This window comes from Bacillus rossius, chromosome 5 (assembly GCF_032445375.1).
Source record: "Bacillus rossius redtenbacheri isolate Brsri chromosome 5, Brsri_v3, whole genome shotgun sequence".
Classification (NCBI taxonomy): domain Eukaryota; kingdom Metazoa; phylum Arthropoda; class Insecta; order Phasmatodea; family Bacillidae; genus Bacillus; species Bacillus rossius.
The window spans coordinates 34946479-34973522 of record NC_086333.1 but is presented as its reverse complement, the minus strand read 5'-3'; the positions used below and the strand labels follow the sequence as shown (position 1 = coordinate 34973522).

The 27044-nt window shown below is 43.9% G+C and overlaps 1 protein-coding gene across 1 annotated transcript in view; it reads left to right on the top strand.

Moving 5' to 3' along the window:
* The first annotated feature begins 20522 nt into the window (after positions 1–20522).
* LOC134531695 (uncharacterized) overlaps positions 20523–27044 on the top strand; it is a 50064-nt gene continuing 43542 nt past the window's right edge. Inside the window, exon 1 of the mRNA XM_063367506.1 lies at positions 20523–21096. Within this exon, the coding sequence (XP_063223576.1) occupies positions 20828–21096 (269 nt within the window). The 5' untranslated portion in view covers positions 20523–20827. The remainder of the gene's footprint in view (positions 21097–27044) is intronic.

Sequence of the window (27044 nt, the reverse complement as noted above, 5' to 3'; positions counted from 1 at the left end):
CTGGCATCGCGGTAGTGGGGGTTCCTGCTGTGTCAATGACCCATCGGGCCTACCAGGTGGTGGTGCGTCCTCGATGGCTCGTCGCGGGCGGTCGGGTGGGTAGCCCCCTGCTTCCCGGTTCTGGACGCTGGCTATTCTCTGACCCATTGGGCGTCTGGCCAGGTCCCGGTCGGTGTTCGGGGGGTCGTAGTGTCGCAGTCCCCGGATGTTCCGTTCCGTGTCTATGGCTTGTCGGACGTAATCCTCGACTTCCTCTGCGCGGTAACACCGCATGAACGGTTGCAGTTCATTGTGTAGGAGGGTGGTAATGGTTGCGAGCGCGGTGGCTGGCGCGGCGCCGGGTGCTACTCGATTGAACAGTTGCATTTTCTTGGCCAGAAACTGCTCGACGGGTTCGCCGTCGTGTTGGCGTTCGCCATAGAACTGTGTCGTGCATTGGACCAGTGCATGTTCCGTGTCAAATCGGCGGTTGAATGACGTGGCAAACCCCTCCCAGGGCATGCCGAAGCGTCCCCAGATGTTCCACCATTGGCGGGCGGTCCCCTTCAGCTGTTCGCTCGCTCGCCCCGACCATTCATCGGTCGGTATTCCGGACCGTGCCAGTCTAACCTCGCAGTGTGTTAGGAAGTCTCTGGGTACTTCGTGCCCTATTCCGCTGAACTCGGGTAGTGCTAACTTCCCTGTGTAGCACGGGTTGCGTGTATGCATCCCCGTGTAAGGTCCGGTGATTGCGCTTGGTGGTGGGATGTATTTGGGTGCCAGATTGGTCCGGGCACTCGTGAGGCCCATAGTCGGTAGTATGCCTCCCAGTGTGACGTTAGCTTGTGCCTCCGTCTTAAGCGGTGCCCATGACCACGGTAATTGGGTGTGCGGCTCGCCGAGTAACGTCTCGCTCCAGGGCTTGCCCCAGGTCTGTTCGGTGACGTTGTCCCGGGTGTTCGCGCATTGGCATGTCCTGTACCACGGCAGTGATCCCGTCAATAGGTCTATTTCCCTTGGTAATAGGCAACGCGTGCACACAAGGTCTGTAGGTGGTGCCTGCATGTTGAGCTGTATGTTGTACGTTCAAGTTCGCCGTCTGTGACGGGCTGTTCGTAGTCTGGGCGCGTGTTGTAGCGCGCGGGTTTGAGATCGGCGGCGGGCAGGTGCCCGGACAGCCGCACAAAGAGGAGGCGAAAACGGTCCGCGCGGAGTGGGGGTATCGGGATGGTTGCCCGAAGCGGAGAGCGTGAAGCGGGGTGACGAGGTGGGGGTAGGTGCCCGGACAGCCGCACAAAGAGGAGGCGAAAACGGTCCGCGCGGAGTGGGGGTGGTGACGTCGCTCCGTTGCTCGCCTCGCCGTGATGACGTGCGGGGGTGGGGGTGGTTGGAGTGTCCTTTGTCCGCTCGCCTCGTCGCGCCGGTCTGTCTGGCCTTCGACCCTTCCTGTGTCCAAAATGGCCGTTTCGTGTTTCCGCTGTCGCCTGTTGGTGAATTTATTTCGAAAATGTCCAGAAGTGAAAAAAAAAATTTTTCACGTTATTTTCTGCCCCACGCAGCGGGCGCCAAATGCCGTCGTCCGGGGTCTCGGGCTCGAGTCCCGGTGTGGCTCCTAGTGGGAAAAGGCGGTTCTTGATCTGTGTTGTCCGGGTGGGCGCCAGACTAGCTCGTTTCTAGTCGTGAATTTGGGGTCGTGGATGTATGTGCCCCTGCGTGGCCCACTAGGGCCGGCGGCGGTGTTGCGTGAGATGATTTTAAATAAGAGACGTGGAGTTGAGGTGGTGGTGTCGTACCTTTTATTCAGAGGAGCGAGTCGTACACGATACAACACTCTACAGAGGTCCCCGGGGGGTTTTTACTTGTTATTCCGTGGCGCCTTATTGTTTGTGTTCCGCGTTACGTGGCCTCGGATGCTGTTATGTCTCAGACGTCTCACTGGGTACGTAGGTAACGTAATTTCGTAACACAAAGGTGGGACACAAAATACACTGAATTAAGGGGGCGCGTACAGGTTACGTGGCACTCGTTACTCGGGTAACGTAAGTTAGCAATACAAAATACGGGATACAAAAATACACTGAATTAAGGTGGTGCGCACAAGTTACGTGGCACTCGTTATTCGGGTAACGTACGTTAGCAATACAAAACACAGGATACAAAAATACACTGGATTAAGGGGGCGCGCACAAGTTACGTGGCACTCGTTACTCGGGTAACGTAAGTTAGCAGTACAAAATACGGGATACAAAAATACACTGAATTAAGGGGCGGGCGATTGGAGACGGCCAATCCCGTATGCAAATGTCTCGGCGCGGGTGGTGTGCCCACTGTGGTGAAACACGCACCGCAATTAAGTTTGTCCAAGTTCCCTTGCGGGTTTGTGGTCAGCGCCGTGCGCGTGACCTTAAACAAAGTTCTGTACGTTGCGGGAGACGGCCCGTGCCGTATGCTGAAGAGCAGCCCCGTTGACCAAGTGTGGTGCGGGGTGTGCTTAAGTTGATGCGGCCGGATTAGGTCCGGGACCGAAAAAAGGGACCGGGTACTCACGGAGAGGTTAAGTAATAAAAGGGGTTTGGTTAATTAGTGGCTATAGTTACCGGACGTTACTTTCAATGTAGACAAAGGATGTTGCCTCTCCGTGGGACGTAGGTCCGCCCCGGTCCATGAGCTGCGCTGAACTGCCGAACTGGCATGGCGTCTGAGGGAGGCTCGGCCTCTCTCGCGCCAGGCGTGACCTCATTACGCTAGACTCCAAACGGGTGTGTCTGGAAGAGATTTTATTGTCGCTAAAATCCTAATTTAATGTTTTAGGAGGAATGGGTACGGTTCTTCTCTTGTCTACTCAGGTTTCCGCGGCTTTGTCTTTGATTGCTGTTCGGGTCGCCTGACTCGGGTGGGCCATGGTCAGGGGTGTGTTCCGTTAGCGGGAGCGTATACTGGCGGGTGCAGGTCGGGCTCTGGGGTGGTCGTCGGCCAGACGACGTCAATACTGTATAGAATTCGCGAGTGGATAGGATTTACTCTACGTTTTTCAGAAGCGTATGCTGAGCAGCTTGGGAACTTCACCGCTGCCGTGCGCTGCCGTAACGCCCTGTATCGTCTTAGTTGTTATTTACACGTTAGAGTGCAGCACTGTCGCCCGCTGTCATTCCCCGCACCCCCCACCCAACATTCACTGCAGCTCAAGGTTGTTCAACGGGAGGGGGAAGGGGTGTTTGAAAAGTTTGACACTTGTCCGCTAGGGACCACCACAAGACGATGCCCTAGAGATGGCGATTGCGGCGGTGAATTAACCAACTACCTCAAAACCGTATTAGAAATTTTAACCTGGGCTGGCGACTTCTATACAGTATATATATTCAAAGGTCACATGCATCATGTGGTAGGAGGGGATTGGCCAGCAATGGCAGCGATTGGCGCCGTGACTAACTCCCCTCACTCTTAAATCTAGACTATAACTAGAGATAGGTTGGGCCCAGATAAAACCTGCATAGACACAGGGAAAACCCTGGGCACATTCATGCGGGATGCAAATTGGCATGCATTACGTGTAGGAATTTACAGGAGACAGAGGATGGTCTGGATGAAGTGTTGGGCAAAGTAGAAAAGAGTCTACCATGCGAGGGTTGGGCACTTGGACTCGTGGTCCACTTTGCTATTTGTCCAGTACTGGATTTAGTGACCAGGGATGCAAGCACCCCTGATGGTGAGTGGTTGCACTGACCCAGGGGCGTGCCTGTGGGGGGGCCACCCAGGGCTAAAAATATTTTCATATTAAATTCATAAAATGAAAAAAATAAATATTTAGTATGATATTAAAATAAATTCAATGACACAAGCATAAATGTTTAATTAAAAAGTATTTTTAGATAGCCTAAATCAGTAATATTAAACACGTATTTTTCAAAATTTTCCCGGGCGAGGACCCCCGGACCCCCCGCCTAGCTGGGGGGTATTCCATACCCCCCAGGCCCCCCGGAAAGGCACTAGCCTTCTGCCTGACTCCCCCCCCCCCTCCCACCAGAGCAAAATCCTGGGCACGCCACTGCACTGACCACTCACTCCGCTGCCAGTCAGCACCTAAAAAACTAAGAAACTAAGACAGAAACAGATAAATGACTTACAAACTAGACATTTCGTTACGAAATATGCAAACACCCAACTCAGGGATGGACATGCAGTGCTTAAGATAAAACTAAAATAATAACTATAAATCAATATTTTTATTTTTATTATTTTTTTAGTTTTTTATTATTATTTTAGAAGTATATATTTTTGATGACTATTACTTAGTAGCTAGGACTTATTACTAATTTACAAATCTCTAATATCTACTACTATACTACTAGTTAAATATAGAGGAACTTTCGGCGCATAAAGTTACAGGTGAATTAAGTAAAGACCTATTCACATTTTGGTATTTGTTGCAAGCTTGCAATTCAAAATCCCATGTTTTTCAGAGACACAACCGGCACTGGAGGTGAAGCCTGCCAGGCGGGCCATGCCCATCGGACATAGGGAGTCAGCCCTAACACAACAGGCAGTGAACTCCCGGGAGCCAAACCTACACCTGCGTGCTTCGGACCATTTTTTAAATAGCAAACTATATTTTAAGATTTTAAGAACATTGAACTACATTAGATTTTTATTATTATGAATTTATGTTACCCAATTCAAAATCCCATGTCTTTCAGAAACACAACCGGCACTGGAGGTGAAGCCTGCTAGGCGGGCCATGCCCATCGGACATAGGGAGTCAGCCCTAACACAACAGGCAGTGAACTCCCGGGAGCCAAACCTACACCTGCGTGCTTCGGACCATTTTGAATTAGCAAATTATTTCATTTTAATGTTGTCTATAATTTTAAAGTTTCAACTCGCGGGAGAATAATTAAAAAAAAAAACTGTGTTGCGCTGATTGGCCGATCGCTCAGCCAGACACAGCACACTACGGAGGTCTGGGAGCTAGATTGAATTTGGCATTTTATATTTTCCATGCAACTCTGGATCTTGTTCGCCCAGTGATGAAATATATGGGTTTCTGCTTATGGCACATTTATCATAGAATTTTTTCGCAGTTCGGAAATAATCATGTTTTAAAAGTTCGAGTTTGAGCTCTCTGTGCATGGCCCTGACGGGGCAATACACAGGCGCATCTGTCGCAATACGAATACGCTTATTCTTAATTCTCTGTAGCTTGATTAAGTGAGATTCCGCTGCTGTTGCCCACACCGGCGCTGCATACGAGATTATTGGTTTTATTAGCGCGTTATAATTTATTATTCCATTTTTAACAGAGCTACCTAATCGTCTGCTCATCACAGGGTAGAGGGCCATTAGCCTAGAGAAAGCTGTTTTTCTTTTCGCCTCTATGTGATCGCGCCATAGTAGTTTCCTATCCATGTGCACGCCTAAATATTTAACCACATTTTTGTGAGGAATTTGCTCATTGAAGAGTGTTAGTCGTGGCCTATCTTTGGGTGGCGGGATATGTTTACGCGTATAAACTATAGCTTCTGATTTAGTAGGGTTTGCCTTAATTCGCCATTTTGTGCACCACTTTTCTATTGAATTTAACGCGGTTTGCAATATGTCTGCTGCAAGTTCTAGAATACAAGATCTGCTAAACAATACCGTATCGTCCGCGTAGCAGCCAAACTGAACTGATCGGTGTGCAGGCTTAGGCATATCATGGATATAAGTATTGAATAAAACCGGCCCCAAAATGCTGCCTTGTGGGACTCCTGCTTTAATTATTTTTAAATCGGACTGTGTCGTGACTCTAAAAGATCGATTTTCTAAATACGAGGCCAGTAATATAATATAACAATCGGGGAAGCCAGTTTTAAATAATTTATAAATTAAGCCTTCATGAAGTAGGTAACTCTATCAAAGGCTTTTTCTATGTCTAAAAACGCTGCGAGATTATAGCTATTCTGATTGAACGCAGTTATTATTTGTTGTCATACGGACCAGTTGATGCATTGTTGAATGCGCGCTGCGAAAACCAAATTGTTCGTCCGGCAGTACGTTATTTTCTTTAATGTGAGCATTTAGTCACTTCAGAATTATGCATTCGGCTACTTTTGACAATGTACTCAGCAGACTAATGGGCCTATAATTTTGGGGCAGTGACTTGTCTTTTCCGAATTTATGAAAAACTATCACATTCGCTTCTTTCCACTGCGATGGAAAATACTGTAGTTTAAGTATTCCATTTATTAATTGAGCTAGGTATTCCTAAATTTCGTCGGGCAGTTTCTTAAGGACTACTGCCTGAATGCCGTCGTTTCCCGGTGCCTTACGTGGTTTCATACGCCTGATAGCCTGTTTAACTTCCTGAGATTGAGTTAAGTAAGGTTTTTAAGTTAAAGGCTGATTAAGTTTAATTTTAAGGTCTCTGTACATTCCGGCATTAAATTGCGGATCACAGGGTTCGATATTAGGTTGAAAGGCTAATTAAAGGGTATTCGCGAAGGCTTGTGCCTTGTCTGTCGGTGTAAAAGCGAACCCAGTGCGAGTTTGTAGCGGAGGTATTTTATCTATCTTATGGAGGAACCGCTTTGTCATACTCCAGGTGCTACCATCTTGCACCTGTAGCTGAGAGACTTTCGTCTCCCATTGGCTGCTCCTCCATAGAGTTATTTCATCGGAAATTATTTTCTGTAATTCATTAATTTGCGCTTTAATGTCGCGCTACCTACGTCGAGTATATTCGCGCCTTAATCTATTTTTCTGAGAAATGAAATCCCTAATATACACCGGCAGTTCATCTTGCTTAAATCTAACCACCTTTCCTAGGATGCACGAGTTAATTGCAGTTTGAATTTTAACTGTAAGTTCAGTGACTGCTGATTCGATGTTATCAGTGGCGTCTCGTCAGGGCAAGCAAGGCAAGCAGTGCTTGCCCAGGCAGTTTCCAGACATTGTATTTTTTAAATAAATATTTTATTCAGAATAGTATTTTACTTTGGCTCGTGCCATTAGGTGTATGTATTTTTTACACTATCTTCTTGGGACCCAGTACTGTGCGCTGTGCGCTATAAGAAAAGAACTCGTTGACACACAAAACATGCTGTTTTAGAAGCGTTGCTCGGTTTAGAAGCGCTGGTAGGACCGCTTTCAGCAGGAAGGCTGCCGCAGTAGTTTCCTTTCGGAAGGGGGGGTGGCATGGTACAAAGGTTCAGGGAGGGGATTGGCTGTAAAAACACGTGATAGAAGGTACGAAGGTAGCGCTTTCTTGCCGAACTGAAGCGAACATGGCCGAAGCAGACGGTGGAATTCTTCCGCCGACTGCTTCGGCTATGTCCGCCACAGTTCGGCAGGGCAGGTGGCGAGGTCGCGTTTCAGTCAGCGGTCGTCTCTTGGGGCGCGCGCATCTCTCTCGCGGGCTGTTGGCTGGCAGTGCGTGGAGGATTTGTGGGCGTACGGGAGGCGGCCTAGCAGTGCCAATTGCTACCGACCGCGTCCCGCGGGTGGCGGATACGGGATCCCACCTCGAGAGTTGCAATCTCGCTGGGGTGACTGTGAATAACCAATAGCAGTCCGCGGACCAATGGCCGGCCTGTGGAGTCGTTATTACGGCTATCGGGGTGAAATGTAGCCTGAATGCAGCTCGGCTCGTGGCAGAAAGCAGTTCCGTCGGCGAAGGCACCGCAGGGGAGCTCGATGTGCCCTAGATGCGAAGTGTAGACGAACTGCGGGCTGGAAATTGCGGAGCTGTGAACTGCCGCGCGCGCAACGGAACTGAACAGCATCGTAACTCTGAAGGAAGAGATGGCGGCGCCTTTAAGTTGGGGCCCTGTTGGAGCCAGTGGTAGCCCTGTGTCTATGCAGGTTTTACCTGGGTCATATTAGCTAGCTTTTAAGCTAGGCGACCAATGGGGCGTCTGTCATGGCGCCAATCGCAGCCATGGCTGGCCAGTAAACCCCAATAGCACACGATGCAAGCGTCCTTGTCCCGCATGGTTAAAAACCCGCATGGTAGAGTGTATAGGCTTCGGCCTGAGACACACTTAGGTCCTCCCCTAACCTGGACCCTCCCCTTACACACTTAGAATAATTTAGGCTAGGAAAAAAAATCGTGGCGTTTCAGGAATGATTGACGTGCCAGTTTCTTGGTACACGTACCAGTTAACAGAGTTTCTGATCACGTATGAAGATAATTTCTTTTGTGTTGGTACGAAAAATACCAAGATTTAATTTTTACTATTCTAGTACATTTTTGTGAGGTTCTTCTCTTTATATTAAGTACTTACTTTGCCATGTGTTGTCTGTTTATATATTTTGTACCAGATATCGATGATACTACACTCCCACTTTGTATATAAGTAATGTAGAGTAGGTATTTTACTATCAGAATAATGTAAGTCAAACATTATTTTTTAAAAATAATTTATTTGAAAAAAAAAGTCAATTTTTCTACCTGTGGAATAGTCAATGTTCAGTTAAGAAAACTACTTAAATCGAACCATTTTGTACCTTGAAATCCATATTTTCCCGGGGGAGGGCCCCCGGACCCCGCCCCCCCTTACCCCATCATGTTTTGATGTGAACGGAGTTGTTGCTTCCCCTCATGTAAACCTCACGCCTCGCCACTGGATGTTATCTTTCGTTTCGAAGTTGGCAGCATCGGCTGCAGGCAAATTATCGACTAAATACGTCTGAAAGCCTCTCCAGTCGGCTTTCTTGTAGTCTTTAATTTTTCTCGGAGGACTGATGTCAGTGTCCACATCATCGAATAGTAGAAGTACTGGAAAGTGGTCAGACGACATTTCGTGAAAGACTCTGAGTTCGAATCCCGTTTGAACTCTCTTATTTAATGCAATATCTAAAATATAGGGGTTGTGCCTTAGTACTCCGCTATCGTGCGTGGGCTCTGAGGGAGCATGTACTTGATAATTTTTATTAGACTCGTGTCTTTGCAGCAGTAGGCCATTGGCTGTATTGCTCCGACAGTTCCAGTCTTTATGCTTGGCATTAATATCGCCGACTGCTAGGAATGTGGGAGCTGAGCCATATAAGATGTCCAGCTCGTTTTCAGTTAGTGACCTGCCCGGTGGTGCATACATCGAAATAAGCACTATTTGTTGTTTATTGACTTTAAAAGTAATTGCAACTGCTTCTAATTTATTAAATTCAGGTAAATGAAATTTATTATGTTGTATACTTCTGTGGATTAGTAGGGCAACCCCTTCACTTCTGGTACCGCGGTCGCGCCTATAAATAGTGTAATTTAAGATAGTTAGACGATCTGTTGGAATTAAGTGTGTTTCGTTTATCGCCACAATTTTAATATTATGTTTAATTAAATGATCGGTAAATTCGATTATTTTATTTCTAATTCCTCGTGCATTCCAGTAAAGGATGGTACTTAATCTACTGTCTACGGGGTAAGATTAATGGCAAAACCTAAATTAAGGGTGTGCGAAATTAAAGCTGGTCGCTAATGCTGTCACAAAGCCAGTGGTGGCTTTTATTTTGTCCTCTATTGACTTGGACGGATTACACCAAATAGCCATTAAAATGCACATTGGTTCCAGGACGTGTGCCAGGTTAGGGTCCTGTGTAATGGCATCCGATTGGCCTACGAGCTTCAGAAAGTCGCTCGCGTCCATCGCTGGCTTCTCCGCGGGATTTAGCTGCGGTGAAGCAGTTGGCAATACTGTTGGTGAGTCAGTCTGCAATGGGCTGGCTTGTTGTTTCCCAGGCGCGACTTTCTTGGAATAACTGGGGGGAGGGGTAGAGTTGGGTGGCGCCTTAGTACCTGGCTGATCGTTCACCTGACCTTGCGCCGGCCTTTACAGTTTTTGTGCCCCGAATGGTGTTTCTTCGGAGGCCTCTGGGACAGGGGCTGGCCTCTAGGCCTGGGTGGGTTTGCCATGACAGGATACTCCAGTTCATGCCTATCGCTCAACACTGAATATTGGTTAGGGCTCTGCCATTGCGGGGGGGGCGGGGTAGCTCGGGGCTCGCCACGACTGCCTTGGGGGCTGGGGGCAGTAGCCTGAGGGGCCGGCTTGTTGTGGGGGCGGGTGGACTTGAGCCGTGGCTGCTGCTCGCTTGTTTTCGCGCAATGCGCGTTTGGACTGCAGCTCTCTGTCTTTCCGCTCCTGTTGCGGGAGGTGACGCCAGTTCTCCCTCTTGTAGGCCATGTAGCCTCTGTAATTGGCACAATGCGGGCATTCACATCGCGCGCACTTTGCCTTCGTCCTGTCTCCTCCCTGGGGGCAAACCTCAGTTTTGTGCCCTTGGCTGCACCATGGGCACACAGGAGAGGCTCTGCAGCCTTTTGCCGGGTGGCCAAACCTCTGACAGTTGCCACACTGGAGGGGGCCTTTGGGGTGTCGATAGTCCTCAACACGAATGCTAAGGCCTCCGAATGACTTCAGGTTGTAAATCCTTTCTGGATTTACGGCCTTCGGGAGCTCTACAACTAACTTATTTATAGGTTGCCTGGTCTGCCTGTTGTACAGAAACCAGAAGTTCTGCACTGGAAGCCCCATGCGGCGAACTCAGCCTGACGCCGCCATCGGTGCTCCCTCTGAGAGCACAGGCCGTTATGTGTCCTCAACACCTGAACCAGTGTCAGTGTGACGAACACGCCCGCGCGTGTAACATAGTGCAGTGCCTCGAACGGCGTGACATCAGTCACGGCTGGCTGAATACACGAAGCGCCCGGCCGGGTGTGGCAATGCGCAAAGGGGAGTTCAGTGCATATGCAATTTAACTAACAAACACAAACTAAAACTTTTAAGATGTCAAATAATTCTAATTAATTAATGATTTTGTAAACTCTTGTCGTTCACAAAACTGGCCGGCATCATCTTCCCACGCTCCGTGGTTTCCCGCGGAATTTTCCCCCTCCCTGGCCGGGTTGCCAGGGAGAATCGTCAGTAGCCTTCCAGCACTCACCAGGCCCGGCAGCCCCGCGCAAGTGGAGCCTCAAACTTTTCGCGCCTGATCCAGCATGTAATGTCCATAGGTAATATTTCTAAATCTTCTTTCATCAGCTCCACGGTCGGCCCTAATCCGGCCGTATGACGGGTCGTACGGTCCGTAACTAAAATGTGTGACTCGACTGCGAGTCTTTTCAGTGTGCTACATAAACTGGAGTGTTTTTAGGCAGCTCACCGAGGTGCCTGCGCTTCATGCCTTCATAACTCCATACGGAGAAATTGAACTTTTCCCACGCGGGGCGGAATTGTGCCTAACGCGAAACCAAACTTAAGAACGCATCACATCCTGGGATGTGCTGCGGTCGCGAGTGAGTTACCGTGTCAGGTACCACCGCGCCCGTACCGAGCTTAATGTGGCCCACGCCACCATGAGGAAAAGCCTCGATTAACGTAATTTCCCTTAATGTAGGGACTAACTTCATCCCAAGCCCGGGACTCGCTTGTAGTAACATTATTGTCAGATTTAAGTGTTAGTGTTAGTGTTCGCCATTAATCATGCGTTTGTGTCCATTTCAGTGTTATGTATAATTTCCCATTCAGTAATTAGTGAAACATTCTGTTTAACGCACCATCCGGACTACCATGTGCTAATCACTTAATCCGCCACGCGCCTTAATTATTGTCGCCGTAGCTCTCAGGATAGTCTGCACTCCTCGATGTGGTAGTCTCCCGGAATAACGCCAAACGCTAACCAGTACCGCCAATCAAGGGTCGTGTGAGCAGAGACGAGGTCGACGATGATACGACCAGCCACTTGACAGTGTATTATGCGAAGTGAAGTACTGTAACGTGTGTTAACAATAAAATCAGTAATGTTCACGTGTGTTATTTTAATAGTACGGCATCCTGGGTGGCCATAACAGCCCGGGGGGCCCTTTGTAGACACATCCCTGCCTGCAGCCACGAGGCAAAGAACCCCGCCCTCGAAACCAAATCCTAACCGACTTAATTTAATTATCATATTTTCAGGGCAGGCAACAGGGACGGCGTCAAGCCTGAATGAATTGTTTGTCGGTGCTGCTATGCACTCGGCAAAACACAAACTTGTTCGGGATCTCGTCCCGTTGCAGCAGCACAGAGTGTTGCACTCCGACCAGTTCCAATGCACGCACTGCCCTGTGGTACTCCTCCACAGTGGCAGTGTGAATCATGAGCTGGTCATGGCCACGACTGACGCACGACCATCGCTCCTGCATCCAGCACTGTTTTAATGGCCGGGTAGCTGTGGCCAGTATCCACGAATACGTACAGGGGTTTCACCTGTATTTTCTTTGCCTGAGGAGCAGGGTTTGGTGGGGCAGGGCTCAAACCTGCGGATGTGTTGGCGGCCGTTTGACTAGCCGAGTTGTTTGCCCTTCTGACGGGCTGCTTGCGAAGTCGCTCGGCCTGCTGCCTGGTGATCGCGGGGTTCGTCAGTGGGGGTGCAGCCTTTCGCCCTTTCCTCCCGTTTTTTTTTTTTTTGGGAAGACTGTAGTGAAGCCGTCATCACTAGACATTTTAGTTTCGTCGTCGCTCGGCAGGGGCACGTCGATGCACTCCTGCATGACCTGCTCGTCACTTAACTTATCAGTCATGTCGCTAGTGTACACCCTACAATGCACTAACACCCACTGACGACGCACCCGGGAAGCCGGGTTTGTGGCTAGGCTGTAGGGTTAGCTACAACCCGGGTTGTTTTGCACGCTTACACTTCTTAGAAAAACCTGGGAACACCACATGGCCTGTGTGCGAGTAAACAGGCTGTTCCTGGAATCTTGCAGCTCCGCTTGATGCGTCCGTCCTCGGCCAAAGCTCGAAGCGAACTCGAGCAAAGACAGCTTTGGCTGAGACAAGCCGAACTCAGTCGAACTCAACCGAATGACTTCACTCCACGATACCGCTAGTCCGCGATAACTTCCGCGTGGCAAGAGCTGAGCATGCACAGGCCCTTTAGCTGGAAGCAAAGGAAGGCAATATTTTCTACCTGTCTGCGCCTTGCCATTGATGTCCCGACGCCTGAAAAGAACAAGGAAATAGCAGCTGAATTCTTATTATTATTTTATTACAGCACAGCCCTATACATAGTGCTGCCCGTCCTGGCCGTAACGGTTGTCCCGAAACGAATTGTCACACGCGCGACCACTCATTCAGTGGCAGTTCAAGATTTTACTACCCGGTAAGGTCATTTACTTTGGACACGATGCGGCGATTACAAAAACAAACCCTAACATAACACACTAGAATCCTGAGCAAGATTGCACTTCACAACTATAATTACGTAGTACACTGGGCTAATAACGCATAGGCTCGTAACTCCGGCGACGCTACATAAATCTTAGGACTGTCCCAGAAATTGATGCGTTAGTAAGATTGTTTGTTACGTGTTGCCTACAGGCTGCCTCGTGCGGGCTGAAACTAATTAGGCGATTGGCTAGGATATCGCATGAAGCGCTGACATACCATCTCGCAGTTCGCACATAGTACTTACATATCACATTGATCGCTCGTCTTGGAGCACTGAATAATTAGGTTACATACCACTCGGTAAGTCGAGGCCGACCATGGGACTGAAAGAAAAGGTTTGCGGAATTATGCAGCTATTGAAAACTACATATCAGTGAAAATAAGAAATGCTGGTCCCGTTTTGTGCGGAAGCTGCCGGCCTCTGTGAGCTCCGGAAGGATACTGCCGCTCTCACCGCGCGCGACCCCCCCTCCCCCGCCGGCCCTCCTGCGGAAACGTGTGATTTTCGCGGGAAACTGAACCGGCCAGGTTCGGGACAATGCACACGGTGAAACATAATTTTGAAAGAAATTAAATATTAAACAATGAAAATAAAGTCTAACATGTTCATGTGGAAAAAATACATAAACATTTATTGTAGTTCGGCGGAGGGATATGCCACACCCGGATCCTTCCGCCGACGTGTCACTTGTTACATGGTTACATGGTGTTCATCCTGTTGCACTTTCTACACTCGAGTGCGTTCGGTGCACACGCCTTCGTGAGACGTTTATGAGGCATAGCGGTCTATGTGACATACAGGAGCATTGGCGGTCGACTTCACATTTCTGCGAAGAATGGGAATTCAGCCACTTAAAGTTTTTATGTACCTATTTTAAATAATTTAAAACTTCACAAGTAGCATAACTATTCAAAAATCCCATCAAACACTGCACTGCATTATTCAAATTCAAAATGAGGTTGAAATTGGAAAGTTTGAGATAACTCAGACACAAAATATTTTTTTTATAAGGTGAGATTTTTTGAAACATTTTGGAGGTTATATGTTTGAATTTATTTGAGGGAGAAATTTGGAAGTTATTTTTCATCCTTTACAGTCATCGTACGGCCGAAGGCCACCCCAAAGCCCGACCTGCACCCGCCAGTACTCGGCTCCGCTAACGGAAAGCACCCCTAGCCATGGCCCACCTGAGTCAAGTGAGCGGACCGCAGCCCAAGGTAGAGAATAGCAAACCATTTTAATTACGCATGCAACGCATTCCCCGTGCCTACAAAATTCCCCACACAATAATAAAGTAATCAAAAACAAACAAAAGCCCCTAATTAATAAAGTGCGACGTAGGAGTGCCCGGGTCACTCACGTGTAGTTTTCTACTAAAACAGCTGTGAGTGCAACCCTTGTGGCCTTCAGCCTAAATTTAGTAGTGAAACGAGTGTGACGTAACGCAAACCGCCCCAAATTAGCATTATCATTCGCCACTGGAGTAGTTATCAAGAAACAGACAGTCTCCAGCTTGACTCTAATATTGAAACTTATTTTAGACAAACTTATTAAATGTCAATTCTGAAACATATATAGATACTAAGTTAATCATTAAGTTATATTGTATGAATTTAGAGCCACTTGCTTTTTATTATTAATGTAATTTTTTACGAATAACGGAACTTTAGAAACTCTGGCGCGACAGGGAGCTCACCCCTCGCCTCGCGCCAGGGCCAGACGCCAGTACAGCGCGACACGCAGACCGCGACGGACTCACGTCCCACGGCGAGCCAGCATCTCTTTGTTTCACCGAACGTCCATCTGGTAATTATAGTCACAACCAAAACCTTTTTTTTAAATACTCCCCGTGTGCGCCCGGTCCTTTTCCGGTGTAGGGCCTACCCAGCCGCGTCAATTTAACACGCCCCACACAAAGCATTATGTGGGGCCGTGCAGTATACGGTACGGGCCGTCTCCCGCCACCCCAGAAATTTAGTTAATCGCCCAGTGCACAGGCATAGGCTACATTCAGGCTTAAATGTGTTTTTAATTTAGTAGCGAGCCCCGGTCCGCACAGGTGGGCCCGCGCGTCGCAAGTTACAGATTACGAGATTAGCCGATGCTAATCGAACGCGCTCTCCCTCGACTGCGACTGGCGTGAAGACTTAATAAGTAAACACACGTAGAGGCACGCAGGTGTCCCTCTCAGATTACGTGTGCAGTGTAATCGTGTACGTAAAAGCACCACAGAGTGCCGTTTTATCAAGTGTAATTGTAATAATAGTGTAATCAAAACTTCTACGTGTTCCGACGCCTCATTGGCAGTCATGTACCGCCGAGTAAACCTCGCGCCCAATGTAATGAACCAGTGTAAATCGTGAACAATAAAAGTCCACCCCGCACCTCCCGTGCGTGACGTGCGACCCGTAGAACAACCAGAACAGTGTATGTAAATTAACCTAAACAACCCAACCTAATCAGGAAACAAATTCCATCACCGCCGACGGTTCTAGCGGACCACGCTGGGGCAACGAACCCACGACCATCACACGGTTAGACACCGAGCTAGCCTGGCACCCTCCCGGAACAAAAATCTCTAAGAAAGCCAGCCACCCCGCTAGGACCTGCGCCCGACCTCGAATACGAGACCGCGGCGGACGGCATTACTACCCCTCCAACTGTACTGTCAAATATAGTAGTTGACAAATATTACACTAAACAAAGATTTTGGAAATGAATAGTAAATCAGTGTGGAGTCAGCTAGTGTAAATATTGAAATTATTAAATGTATTCAATAATTTCGGTTTCTCTAGCCTACCTCTTTCAGTTTTAAGAATTGTATCTAGAAGCTTGTGTTTGAAAGTCAAGGTAAAGTGTGTTAAAAGTATTTAAATACTAATATCGTGAATAGACCTTGGAATAAAATGTAAACAAATTCAACTGTACGGTTTATATTTGTGTGTAATGTTTGTGACGACAGTGACAATACACTTTGACATGCACAAAATCACACTTTATATAAATAATCTTAACTTAAAATAATTTATTTTAATATACAGATGGAATTTGTTATTACTCTCAACTTCAAAGCATCTGACAATTCTTTCACTTGTGTAAATTATCTTTACAATCAAATGTTAATTATTTGGATGTTATTTATTTTAACTAACTTCAGTCCGGTAGAGCTTGGACTACTGAGTACGTAACTTGCAGTACCAGTCAACCAAAATACCAATACGTTATTCCAATATCTGATTCCATCTATACTCGTTAATACTATCCAGATCGGGATCGCGATTCCGGAAATTGATTTGTAAATCTAAAGATGAAAAAAGTTATTCGGTTTCTTTTACAAAGAATATTCAATATACTATAACAGATTCTAGTTCTGCGAAAAATGTTCGTCTTTTTTAATTGTAATTCGTTAGGGTACTTCTATATTCAGCGAGTCTTCGGGTGATGGGGTAGGGACCAAACCTTGCTGCAGGATACCCACGAGACGTGTAGGTTCTCGGAGACTCCTTGGTTCGTCTTATTTAGGACTGCAATGTTGGTGTTTCTCCTCCGTCCTCTAGCGTGCGGTAGGAATACGCGCTGTCACGACTCCATCCTTCAGACTATGGGCTGCAACTGGGCTGGACTGCACGACGGTCATCCTTCCCGGGCTCGAACTGCGACTTTTCAATCTTCGACAGGATTCTTCTTTCTTCGGAATTGTAAACAGCATTTAATCTTCGTAGTTTCAAAGCAAATTAAAGTCATTTGACGATCTCTTAAACATAGATATTTGTCGACTTCTCTTCTTAAGTAATTATTTAAAATCTTGATGTCTGATTCTTATCTTCGTCGATTAAATTACTATTTTCTTCAAAATCTCACATAATATTGGCATTAATAACCATTTTCAATCTTCTATAAATATTCAATTATAAATCAATGTCAAAAACATTGCGTTCTAGCTGTTGTCTTAATCAAGATTCAATTCATTCTAAAAGAATATTTTTCCCGTCACTATGATGCCGACCGCTAATGCTCCTCTATGTCGCATAGACCGCTATGCCTCATCAACGTCTCGCAAAAGCATGTGCACCGAACGCGCTCGTGCGCGCAGCAAAGTGTAGTTCGTGCGACGAGGCGAACGCCATGCAAAGAGTGCTACGCCGGCAGAAGGATCCGGCCGGGTGTGCATATCCCTCTGCCACACTACAACAAATTAATTTATGTATATTTTTCCACAGGTTTTTATTAAACATTATTTTTCATCAATTAATATTTCAGTCCTTGCAAAATCATGTTTCACTGAGCGCTTTGTCCCGAACCTGGCCGGTTCAGTTTCCCGCGAAATTCACATGTTTCCGCGGGAGGGCTGGCGGGGGAGGGGGGTCGCGCGCGGCGACACCGGCAGTGTCCTTCAGGAGCTCCGACAGACCGGCAGCCTGCGCGCAACGTGGAACCATCAACCTTTGCTTTCACCGACATGTAGTTTCAAAAGTTTAATATTTTCATAATCGTTTACGTACAGTTCCGCGGCCGGCCTCAATCTACCATGAGGTATTTCACTTAATTAAATCAGTTCTCCAAGAAGAGTGTTCTACATACGTAATATGTGATGACATTGTATGGCCGAAGGCCACCCCAAAGCCCGACCTGCACCCGCCAGTACTCGGCTCCGCTAACGGAAAGCACCCCTAGCCATGGCCCACCTGAGTCAAGTGAGCGGACCGCAGCCCAAGGTAGAGAATAGCGAACCATTTTAATAACACATGCAACACACTCCCCGTGCCTACAAAATTCCCCACACAATAATAAATTAATCAGAAACAAACAAAAGCCCCTAACTAATAGAGTGCGACGTAGGAGTGCCCGGGTCACTCACGTGTAGCTTTCTACTAAAACAGCTGTGAGTGTAACCCTTGCGGCCTTCAGCCTAAATTCAGTAGTGAAATGTGTGACGTAACGCAAACCGCCCCAAATTAGCATTATCATTCGCCACTGGAGTAGTTATCAAGAAACAGACAGTCTCCAGCTTGACTCTAATATTGAAACTTATTTTAGACAAACTTATTAAATGTCAATTCTAAAACATATATAGATAATAAGTTAATCATTAAGTTATATTGTATGAATTTAGAGCCACTTGCTTTTTATTATTAATGTAATTTTTTACGAATAACGGAACTTTAGAAACTCTGGCGCGACAGGGAGCTCACCCCTCCCCTCGCGCCAGGGCCAGACGCCAGTACAGCACGACTCGCGGACCGGGACGGACGCACGTCCCATGGGGAGCCATCATTTCTTTGTGTTCACCGAACGTCAATCTGGTAATTATAGTCACAACCGAAACCTTCTTTTAAATACTCCCCGTGTGCGCCCGGTCCTTTTCCGGTGTAGGGCCTAACCCAGCCGCGTCAATTTAACATGCCCCACACAAAGCATTACGTGGGGCCATGCAGTATATGGTACGGGCTGTCTCCCGCCACCCCAGAACTTTAATTAATCGCCCAGTGCACAGGCACAGGCTACATCCAATCGTAGACGTGTTTTTAATTTAGTAGCGAGCCGCGGTCCACACAGGTGGGCCCGCGCATCGCAATTTACTAATTACGGGATAGCCGGCTCTAATCGAACACTCTCCCTCAACTGCGACTGGCGTGAGGACTTAATAAGTAAACACACGTAGAGGCACGCAGGTGTCCCTCTCAGATAACGTGTAGAGTGTAATCGTGTACGTAAGAGCACCACAGGGTGCCGTTTTGTCAAGTGTAATTGTAATAATAGTGTAATCAAAACTTCTACGTGTTCCGACGCCTCACTGGCAGTCATGTACAGCCGAGTAGATCTCGCGCCCCATGTAATGAACCAGTGTATTTCGTGAGCAATAAAACGTCCACCCTGCACCTCCCGTGCGTGACGTGCGACCCGTAGAACAACCAGAACAGTGTATGTAAATTAACCTAAACAACCCAACCTAATCAGGAAACAAATTCCATCACCGCCGACGGTTCTAGCGGGCCACGCTGGGGCAACGAACCCACGACCATCACACGGTTAGACACCGAGCTAACCTGGCGCCCCCCCGGAACAGAAATTTCTAAGAAAGCCAGCCACCCCGCTAGGACTTGCGCCCGACCTCGAACACGAGACCGCGGCGGACGGCAGTGAGTACTGTGGGGAGTCTACCAGACTTTACGTCGGCGCTTCACGCCCCAACTTAGCTTACCAGCTACTTAGTTTTGGCCCGCACGGGGCAGCCAGAAGGCGACACGTGCCACCGAACGTACTAACGAATCAGTCCCTGGGACACATCTAGGTATCACGTAGAGTCGCCGGAGACACGGGCCTACGTGCCACTAGCCCAGTTTATTAAGTGTTATGAAGTAGTGAAATATTTGCTCGTCAAAGTGTAATCGTTCATGTTAGAGTTTAGGTATTACCGCTGCACGGTATCGTGCCACCAAATGTACTAACGAATCAGTCCCTGGGACACATCTAGGTATCACGTAGAGTCGCCAGAGACACGGGCCTACGTGCCACTAGCCCAGTTTATTAAGTGTTAGGTAATAGTGAAGTGTATTGTTCGTCAAGATATCGTACGTCATGTTAGAGTGTATTTTTGTAACTGTCGCATCACGTGTACAAGTCCGCCCCTCACGCGAATTAAAATCGTGAGCCACCACTGAGGAAGTGAGCTGCCCGTGTGACTAGTCGCGTCGGGAAAACCGTTACGGCCAGAACGGGCAGCACCTGTATAGGGCTGTGCCGTAATAAATTCATCAAAAAACTTCCAGAAACTTTGTGTTATTCTTCAGGCGTCCCGAGTGGCCATAACAGTTCGGGGGGCCCTACTGCGTTAACTCCTACCTCTAGCCACAAGGCCGAACTTTCCCTGAGATCTCGAACCCAAGCAAAAATCACGTAAAAATCATAGGAGGTAGCGGGGACGGCGTCAACTAGTAAACGATTTTCTTTAGTTTGTTGATAAAACAAAAACTAGTAAAATTACTAACCATTACTAACGTGTTCATCTTTAAATTAATAGCGGTTTCAAAAAATACTGCTATGCTAGCCTTGACAATATTTTAAAATAAAAATTAACATAGAGTAATACATAGACAAAACGATAACCAAAGAAATTTACAGTCTGAATCAATCATAGATTACAAATTTAAACATACGGATTAAAATGTAACTAAACAAAATAAATATTAAAGGAAATTAAACATTTACTTTCTATAAAGTGTAAATTAAATATTACCTTTATATCAGGAAAAATATTTTTGTTGAAAAAAAAAAAAACATATTCTTAAACCCACGTGACTGTTGGCAATTTGGAGTGTTGGTATTAATGTAGAAAATTGTATTTCAAGCTTTGGTTACTTGTATCGTATTCGCGCGTAAACAGAAAATATTGTAGCGCAGCTTGAACACCAATCATCTAAACAGCGCGATAGTATATTGTATTAGAATTCACCACCTTGATATTAAAACATGTTTAACTTAAATTGTATTGTTTTGAATTCAATTTGTTTATTGAATTTTGTGCTTGTCGTTTTGACATAATGCTAGGAAAGATAATTGTAAGACGTCTGCATGTTGAAGACAGAAATATTTATACGTACAAGTATTCGAAATTTCTGTAGATCATATTATTCCTCAAGATAAAGCAACTTTTGTTGTTATAAAGATGGAAAATTTTCATGAAACTAAAGGTGTGTTCAATGGTCAGCTGATGTCTCCTGATCGAAGAGTTCTTGGTAACATACAGAATAAATTTGCAAGTGATGCAATGTCACCCACTACAAATTTGAAACTTCTTACTGAAGTAGCCAGTGATTTAGAGAAGCAAAGATATGAAACAGATCCATCCAAAGGGAAGTCGCATGCAAAATGCAAGACATCTTCAAAATTCAATACAGAACGGAAACTGAAATCGCTAACACTTTTGTGTGAAAAGTAAGTACATACTTCTAATATAAGTAATAAGTTTATATCCTATCATAAATTACTGAGTTATAATGACTCCTCATACAGTAGATACCCAGGATTTTAAGGCAGTCAATAAATATTGTTTGTTTGGTTTATACTATTTTACTAAATATTTACAGTAATGTAATTTAGAAAATTAATTGAACTCTTGTGAGCTATGAGCACGGGGTGAAAATCGTGAGGGGTAAGCTTGACGACAGGGAAAGTAGGAGAAAGTAATCTTTATCATTACGGTGTAGCAGCACTCTACTTTCATTCAGATGATGTTGACCATTTGTGAGAAATGACAATGGACCCTAGCACTATCTTTGGAAAAGCAACAATAATAAGAATAGTAAGAGATATTAATGAAAAAAATAAAAGTAAATGGTAAATACAAGTACTTATTTAACAAAACGCTTTCTATTTGGAGGATACTTAGTGTGCGGATCTGGTATCACTGTAGAGTAATAAATGAACTAACTTAATAACCTACAATTAAATATATGAAATGATGAATACTACTTGAAATATAAATTACATATTTTTTCAATAAATTATGCTGTCATTTTGCATTTTATGAGTTTGCTAAAAGTGTTGCCAGGGGGATATGTGTAATAGGCGACAGTTACATTACTCAGAATAAAAGGAGCCACCACAAGATTGGGGCATGTAGACCTGGCTCGAGACATGGCCCATGTGGAGGCTAGGCTCAATCCCCCTTCAAGCTGTTGAACCAGTGGTCTCTCTAAGCATCCCACATGTCTTGAAGTATAAGCTGGCGGACTCATGGTTGTACGGATAAATACAAGTTAGTGGAAGGTATTTTATTCACATCGAGGCATAGGGAGAGCATAGTCATGGTTGGCGTCAAGAGAAAGCTTGAAGCAAAGTCAATCACTAATAAAAGTGGAGAACCACATTGAAAATGTGTGTGAAAACGCTATTTAAAATTTTAAAAATGTGTTTGTGGAGTCCATGCATGACATAAGTGAAACTTCTTGCTTATTAGGTATAGATATAGATAAATTATTACTATTTTTTTATGGAACAAGAGAGAATTATTGAGAATAGTAAAAAAAACACTCCAACCGAACATAAATTACACTTATAAAAGTCTATCCCACAAGTATGTAAGTCTACATTTTTTTTACATTTTCATTCAGACTATTCACATAAAAATGAATGATATCATAAAGTTAATTGCACAATTCAATAGTAAATCTTTTCCACATAAATAAATCAATTGTACATACTTAAATAAAATAAAATAAATAGGGTGGCGTCAATCGTTAACTGTTACGAAAACTGAGTAGTAGACAAACACAAGCAGCATTAAGAGAATTCCGTAGCATTACTGCTGCATCATTTCTACCCTTCCCCTGCCGTCTCTTCTTCTGACCGTTACAACTAGAATAAAGCATGCTATGCTACGTACCTATTCCCCTCCCCCTTTTCCTGCCGTCTTCTCCTTCAACCGCTAGTTCAAGCATAGGAGTGGCGTCACTGGTTACACACACTTCTTTACCTAGCTATTCTCGTGCGATCAGAATTTTTGTAATGTTCAAAAATTGTAGCCCTATCAGCAAAGAAGTTTCACTTCAATAAGCGATAAAAGAAAGGGTGTTGTAAGTAATTCTCATTTTAACTTAAAATAATACCATGGCAAAGATTGCCCATGCTTCCATGGCTGTGAGCATCTCGTGTGCATAGAACTGTGTGAGCCCAGCTCGCAAGACTACTGGGACTTTCTCAGGTTCTCCCTAGAAAGTTGGGAATATTTTCATCAGGAGAATTAATGGTGTTTGTACTGACAATAACTCTTATCTTACAGCAATAACGGTGTAAGTGGTCAAACAGACATGCTGTGGGCATATCCTGCAAACAAGTATCTAATTGTGGCTGGCAAACACTCCACTTTCTTTAGTAATGGGTCTGCCTAGCGAGGGAGGTTTTTGTAATGTGGAATTAGAGGTGCAGTATCGTCGCCTCTAAGCGCAAGGCTTTGAATGCATAGGGCAAGTATGAGATTTGAGTGATTATATGGTGAAGAAATGAATGTAAATGTGTATGGCTTGCAAGTGCCTTTAATGCTTTCAAGAACTTCTACTGGGGATTTAATACTTAATATTATTCTAAAAAAAAACCACTTTCTGTTTTATAAATAATACATTTTAAAAATGAAATGTGTCAACAAGCACAATTAAAATATCTTGAGCAGTAATAAAATTGCTTTGCACACTGTATATGTGCCCAGATAGGATGGGACTTAACTGTGTAGTTGACGATGCCTTGCTGTAACTGGTTTTTGTGTGCAAAATCCCCATGGAACTGCTTTCACTGCATGCATGTTCTTGGCAGATTTTTGAATTGTCTAACATTAATGTAACATCTCCAGGCCAAAAGGATGTGGATTAACTACCTTCACTATGATTATTGACTTCATCTTCCAATCTAAATTTAATTTTATTGCTGATGGCTGCAACCGACTCAGCAAGTTGTGACGTCACAAGAAACTGTAATCGTGCAGTTTCTTACGACAAGCCTGCAATTGTGTAATCATAAAACCAAAAAAAAAAGTAATGTTGAACGTGGAAGAAACCAGAACAGCGATGGTGCCATAATTTTTTTTTTCCCGCATGAGTGTCTTAATAAATAAGTTTTTAAGGACTACCATAAGTAAAGAACATGTATCTGTTAATTTAGATTTTACCATTACAATTAGTTTTTAGAAACGTATATTTTACAGCTGGTATTAAAGTGCTTTTTAGTGAATAGTAAAATAAATAGAATGGTCAAGTAGGCAGGTACTTCAACAAACTCAATATTCATGATGTGCAGATTACTGTGATTGAAAGGTTCTCTATGAAAAATTTTAATCTAGGAATATGTTTTTATTGCTCTCAACTAACAAAAATAGTTACTGGTGAGAATTTTAATTGTTTATGTTAATAATTATTATTTTAATGTGTAAAATGTTTTCATCCCTGGAAACTGCTGAAATAATTTGTTATGCCCTTAGTGACTTTTTGTAACATTTAGCTGTTGATTATTACAAGAGCTACTAAATTATTTTCAGAAACTACATTTTTATCACTAAAGTAATATAGTCTTACAGGAATGCTTTCTATTTTACATAATATTAAATAGTTGGAATTTAATATTAAATGATTAATTTGGTTTCAGCTTTGATACAAATGACCTCATTAACTAAGTTGTGTATATTTTTATTAATGTAGTAACATTTTATGAAATTTCATAGACAACTTAAAAAATTCTGGAAAAACCTGGAATTTGGTTCTGCTAATGGAGTGACTACTCTGTCATGGATCTTTTCTCAGACTGATAATTACTCATTTGGACTATGTCAATATTAGAAAATTTAGAAAAACAAATTTTCTTTTTTTGGTGGTGAAATTGAAAAATTTGTAAAAAGTAATGTAGCTACCCCTAATTTTTTCTGATTTTTTATCCTTGGGCTTTGCCATTTCAATAATTTTTTTAGCCATTGTACCTATTTAAAATAAACTTTAGTGATTGGACATTTTTCATGTGTTATTCAATAAATATTGAAAGAATAGCAATTCAGTTCTATAACTACTATTTAAGTTACACTTTTCAAACAAAATATAAAAAAAATATCCAGACATCAAAAACATCAATAAAAAAGTTTCAGGGTTGTATATTTTAGTAGGTATTCAAATATCCGTCATAAATTGGAGATGTTTATATTTTTCAAAATTTCTTAGTAAAATTTTAATGAAAATTTGTTTTAAAGAAGTAGTAAAAAAATTTTTACAGGAAATTATAATTGTAAGCACTACAGTTGAATAATGTGACTAACTTAGTTTTGTGTTAATCATTGTTCTTCAAATAGTTTCATAAATAAATTAGGAAAAAAATTACAAAATCATATTAGATTTTTAATTTTAAAAAGTTTTCCATCATACCTAGTTATGCGTAGAGAATGTTATCCGAATCTTACTCAAAACAACACAAAACTAAAGTATGGTGTTAGTCTTAAAGCAAAATCAGAAAGTACTGTTTGCGACATTTTTAACATCATGCCTTAAATATAATTGTGTTATACTTCTCTTTTTCTTGTTCCTGACTCAATGGATGCAAGGTCTTGCATGGTTCGAGGTGATTGGTACAAGCTGCAGCAAGGAGTGTATAGCTCAGCAGGAACCATTACAGGTGTGATGGGCCTGTTGCCGCCGTAAGATGTCGCCATTGCCATTTATGATGGCAGCTTAGCTGTGCTTGGTAAAGTCGGACTAACACTGTTATTAAAATCCAAGCAGAAACTCAAAGGAACTAGCATTAGGGGGGGGGGGGGGGGAGGAAATGCTCAAAAATTGCATAAAGTAAAAAAAAAAAATTGTTCAGTGTAAATCTGAGCTTTGTATAATGCATGGTTCTCAAGATATGAGCACGCAAAGTATATGAAGCTACAGCATGTGCCAATCTTGTCTGTTTAGGTTACGGTGTGCATCGTCGTTTGTTGTTTCTTTTCCTGTGTACCTTTCGTTAATGAGTTCTTGTGATGAAATGATTTGTAGCATAATGATGATTGGTTGATTGCAAAGTTCATTGAATTATGTCTAAAAGGTACTGTGTTGTTGGCTGCAGAAATAACTTATAAGAAAGTATACTTCTGTAAGTTTTAGGTCTGTGAAAAATTACCAGTTAGCTATAAGCAGTGAGTGACAAAAATTAACCTTAATTCCTTTGTATTGAAAGAATACACAAGTGTGTGTTCTGTTCACTTTTAAAATAATTATTTGAACTGGCATTTTTTTTTCTTTGGAGTATGTGTATCAACCACATTAAATAGCACAAAGGTGAAACAGTCACATGCAAGTTCATATGAAAGTGAAAAAAATGTAAAACTACGGTATCTAAAGAAGACAGTGCTTGTTCGTTTGCTTTATATCCTTGTTTTGTTGATTTCGATTGCAGTTTAGGAACTCGGCGAGTACAGTAAATGCAGTACTACTGAAAGCATGATGACAGTTGAATTTATTTTTGAGCAAGGGCAGTTAATAAGAGTTAACATTTGTATTTTATGCATAACAGCTAAAAACCTGCAAGAATTCTAAAAATAAATATTAGTAAATGACAAGGTATCATCTTGCCCTTATTCAGTGTAATTTAATTGTTACACATATTCTTAGATATCCTGCTCCTTCTGATGAAAAACTGTTACATACTTTATAAAAGAGGAGAAGTATTCCAAAAATAAGGAATTTGTGTTTTTATTGCACAATGACTTAACAAAATGCAGGTGGAACAGAACCAACAACACACAGGTCTCATTTTATTATGTAGTCCACAACATACAAACATTGAATTATTTATTTATAACTCAATGACAAAACTTTAAGGAACCCGACTTCTCACTTGGACCTATGAATAAGGGAGAAAGCATAAATTACTATGTAACATTAAATTCACTTCAACGCTATAAAATCAGCTATAGGGTATTATAGATTATGACTTTCATGAATTACTAAAAGTGTCTTTCTTAAAGCCAATTAACCCTGCAATAAAACAACCTAAGGTTTCTTAATAGTAAGTCACGAAATTTCTTTTAGGCCTTGTACACTTTTAGTCTAGTTTTCATTCATTAAGTGGAAACATTACGGCTCACTACTAAACCCTCGAGTTCAGCCAAATGATTTTCAAGACTTTAATTTATCACTCGCCATCGAAATGTGGGGCTAGAAAATAGTTTCTTAATCGCCTTCAGTCCTCGGGGTGTAGTCCTCAGCTCGGGTTGACCATTCTTTTTGGTGCCCTGAGCCTCCTGCTCAACTAAGCTGCAGTGCCTGGACCCTCATTTGAAGATGTTACGCTCTCGGGGAAGCTTGTTCTTAGTCTGCCGGTCTCGTTGACCCACCCAGATCTCTGCTGGATTTTCAAATTTCTGATTG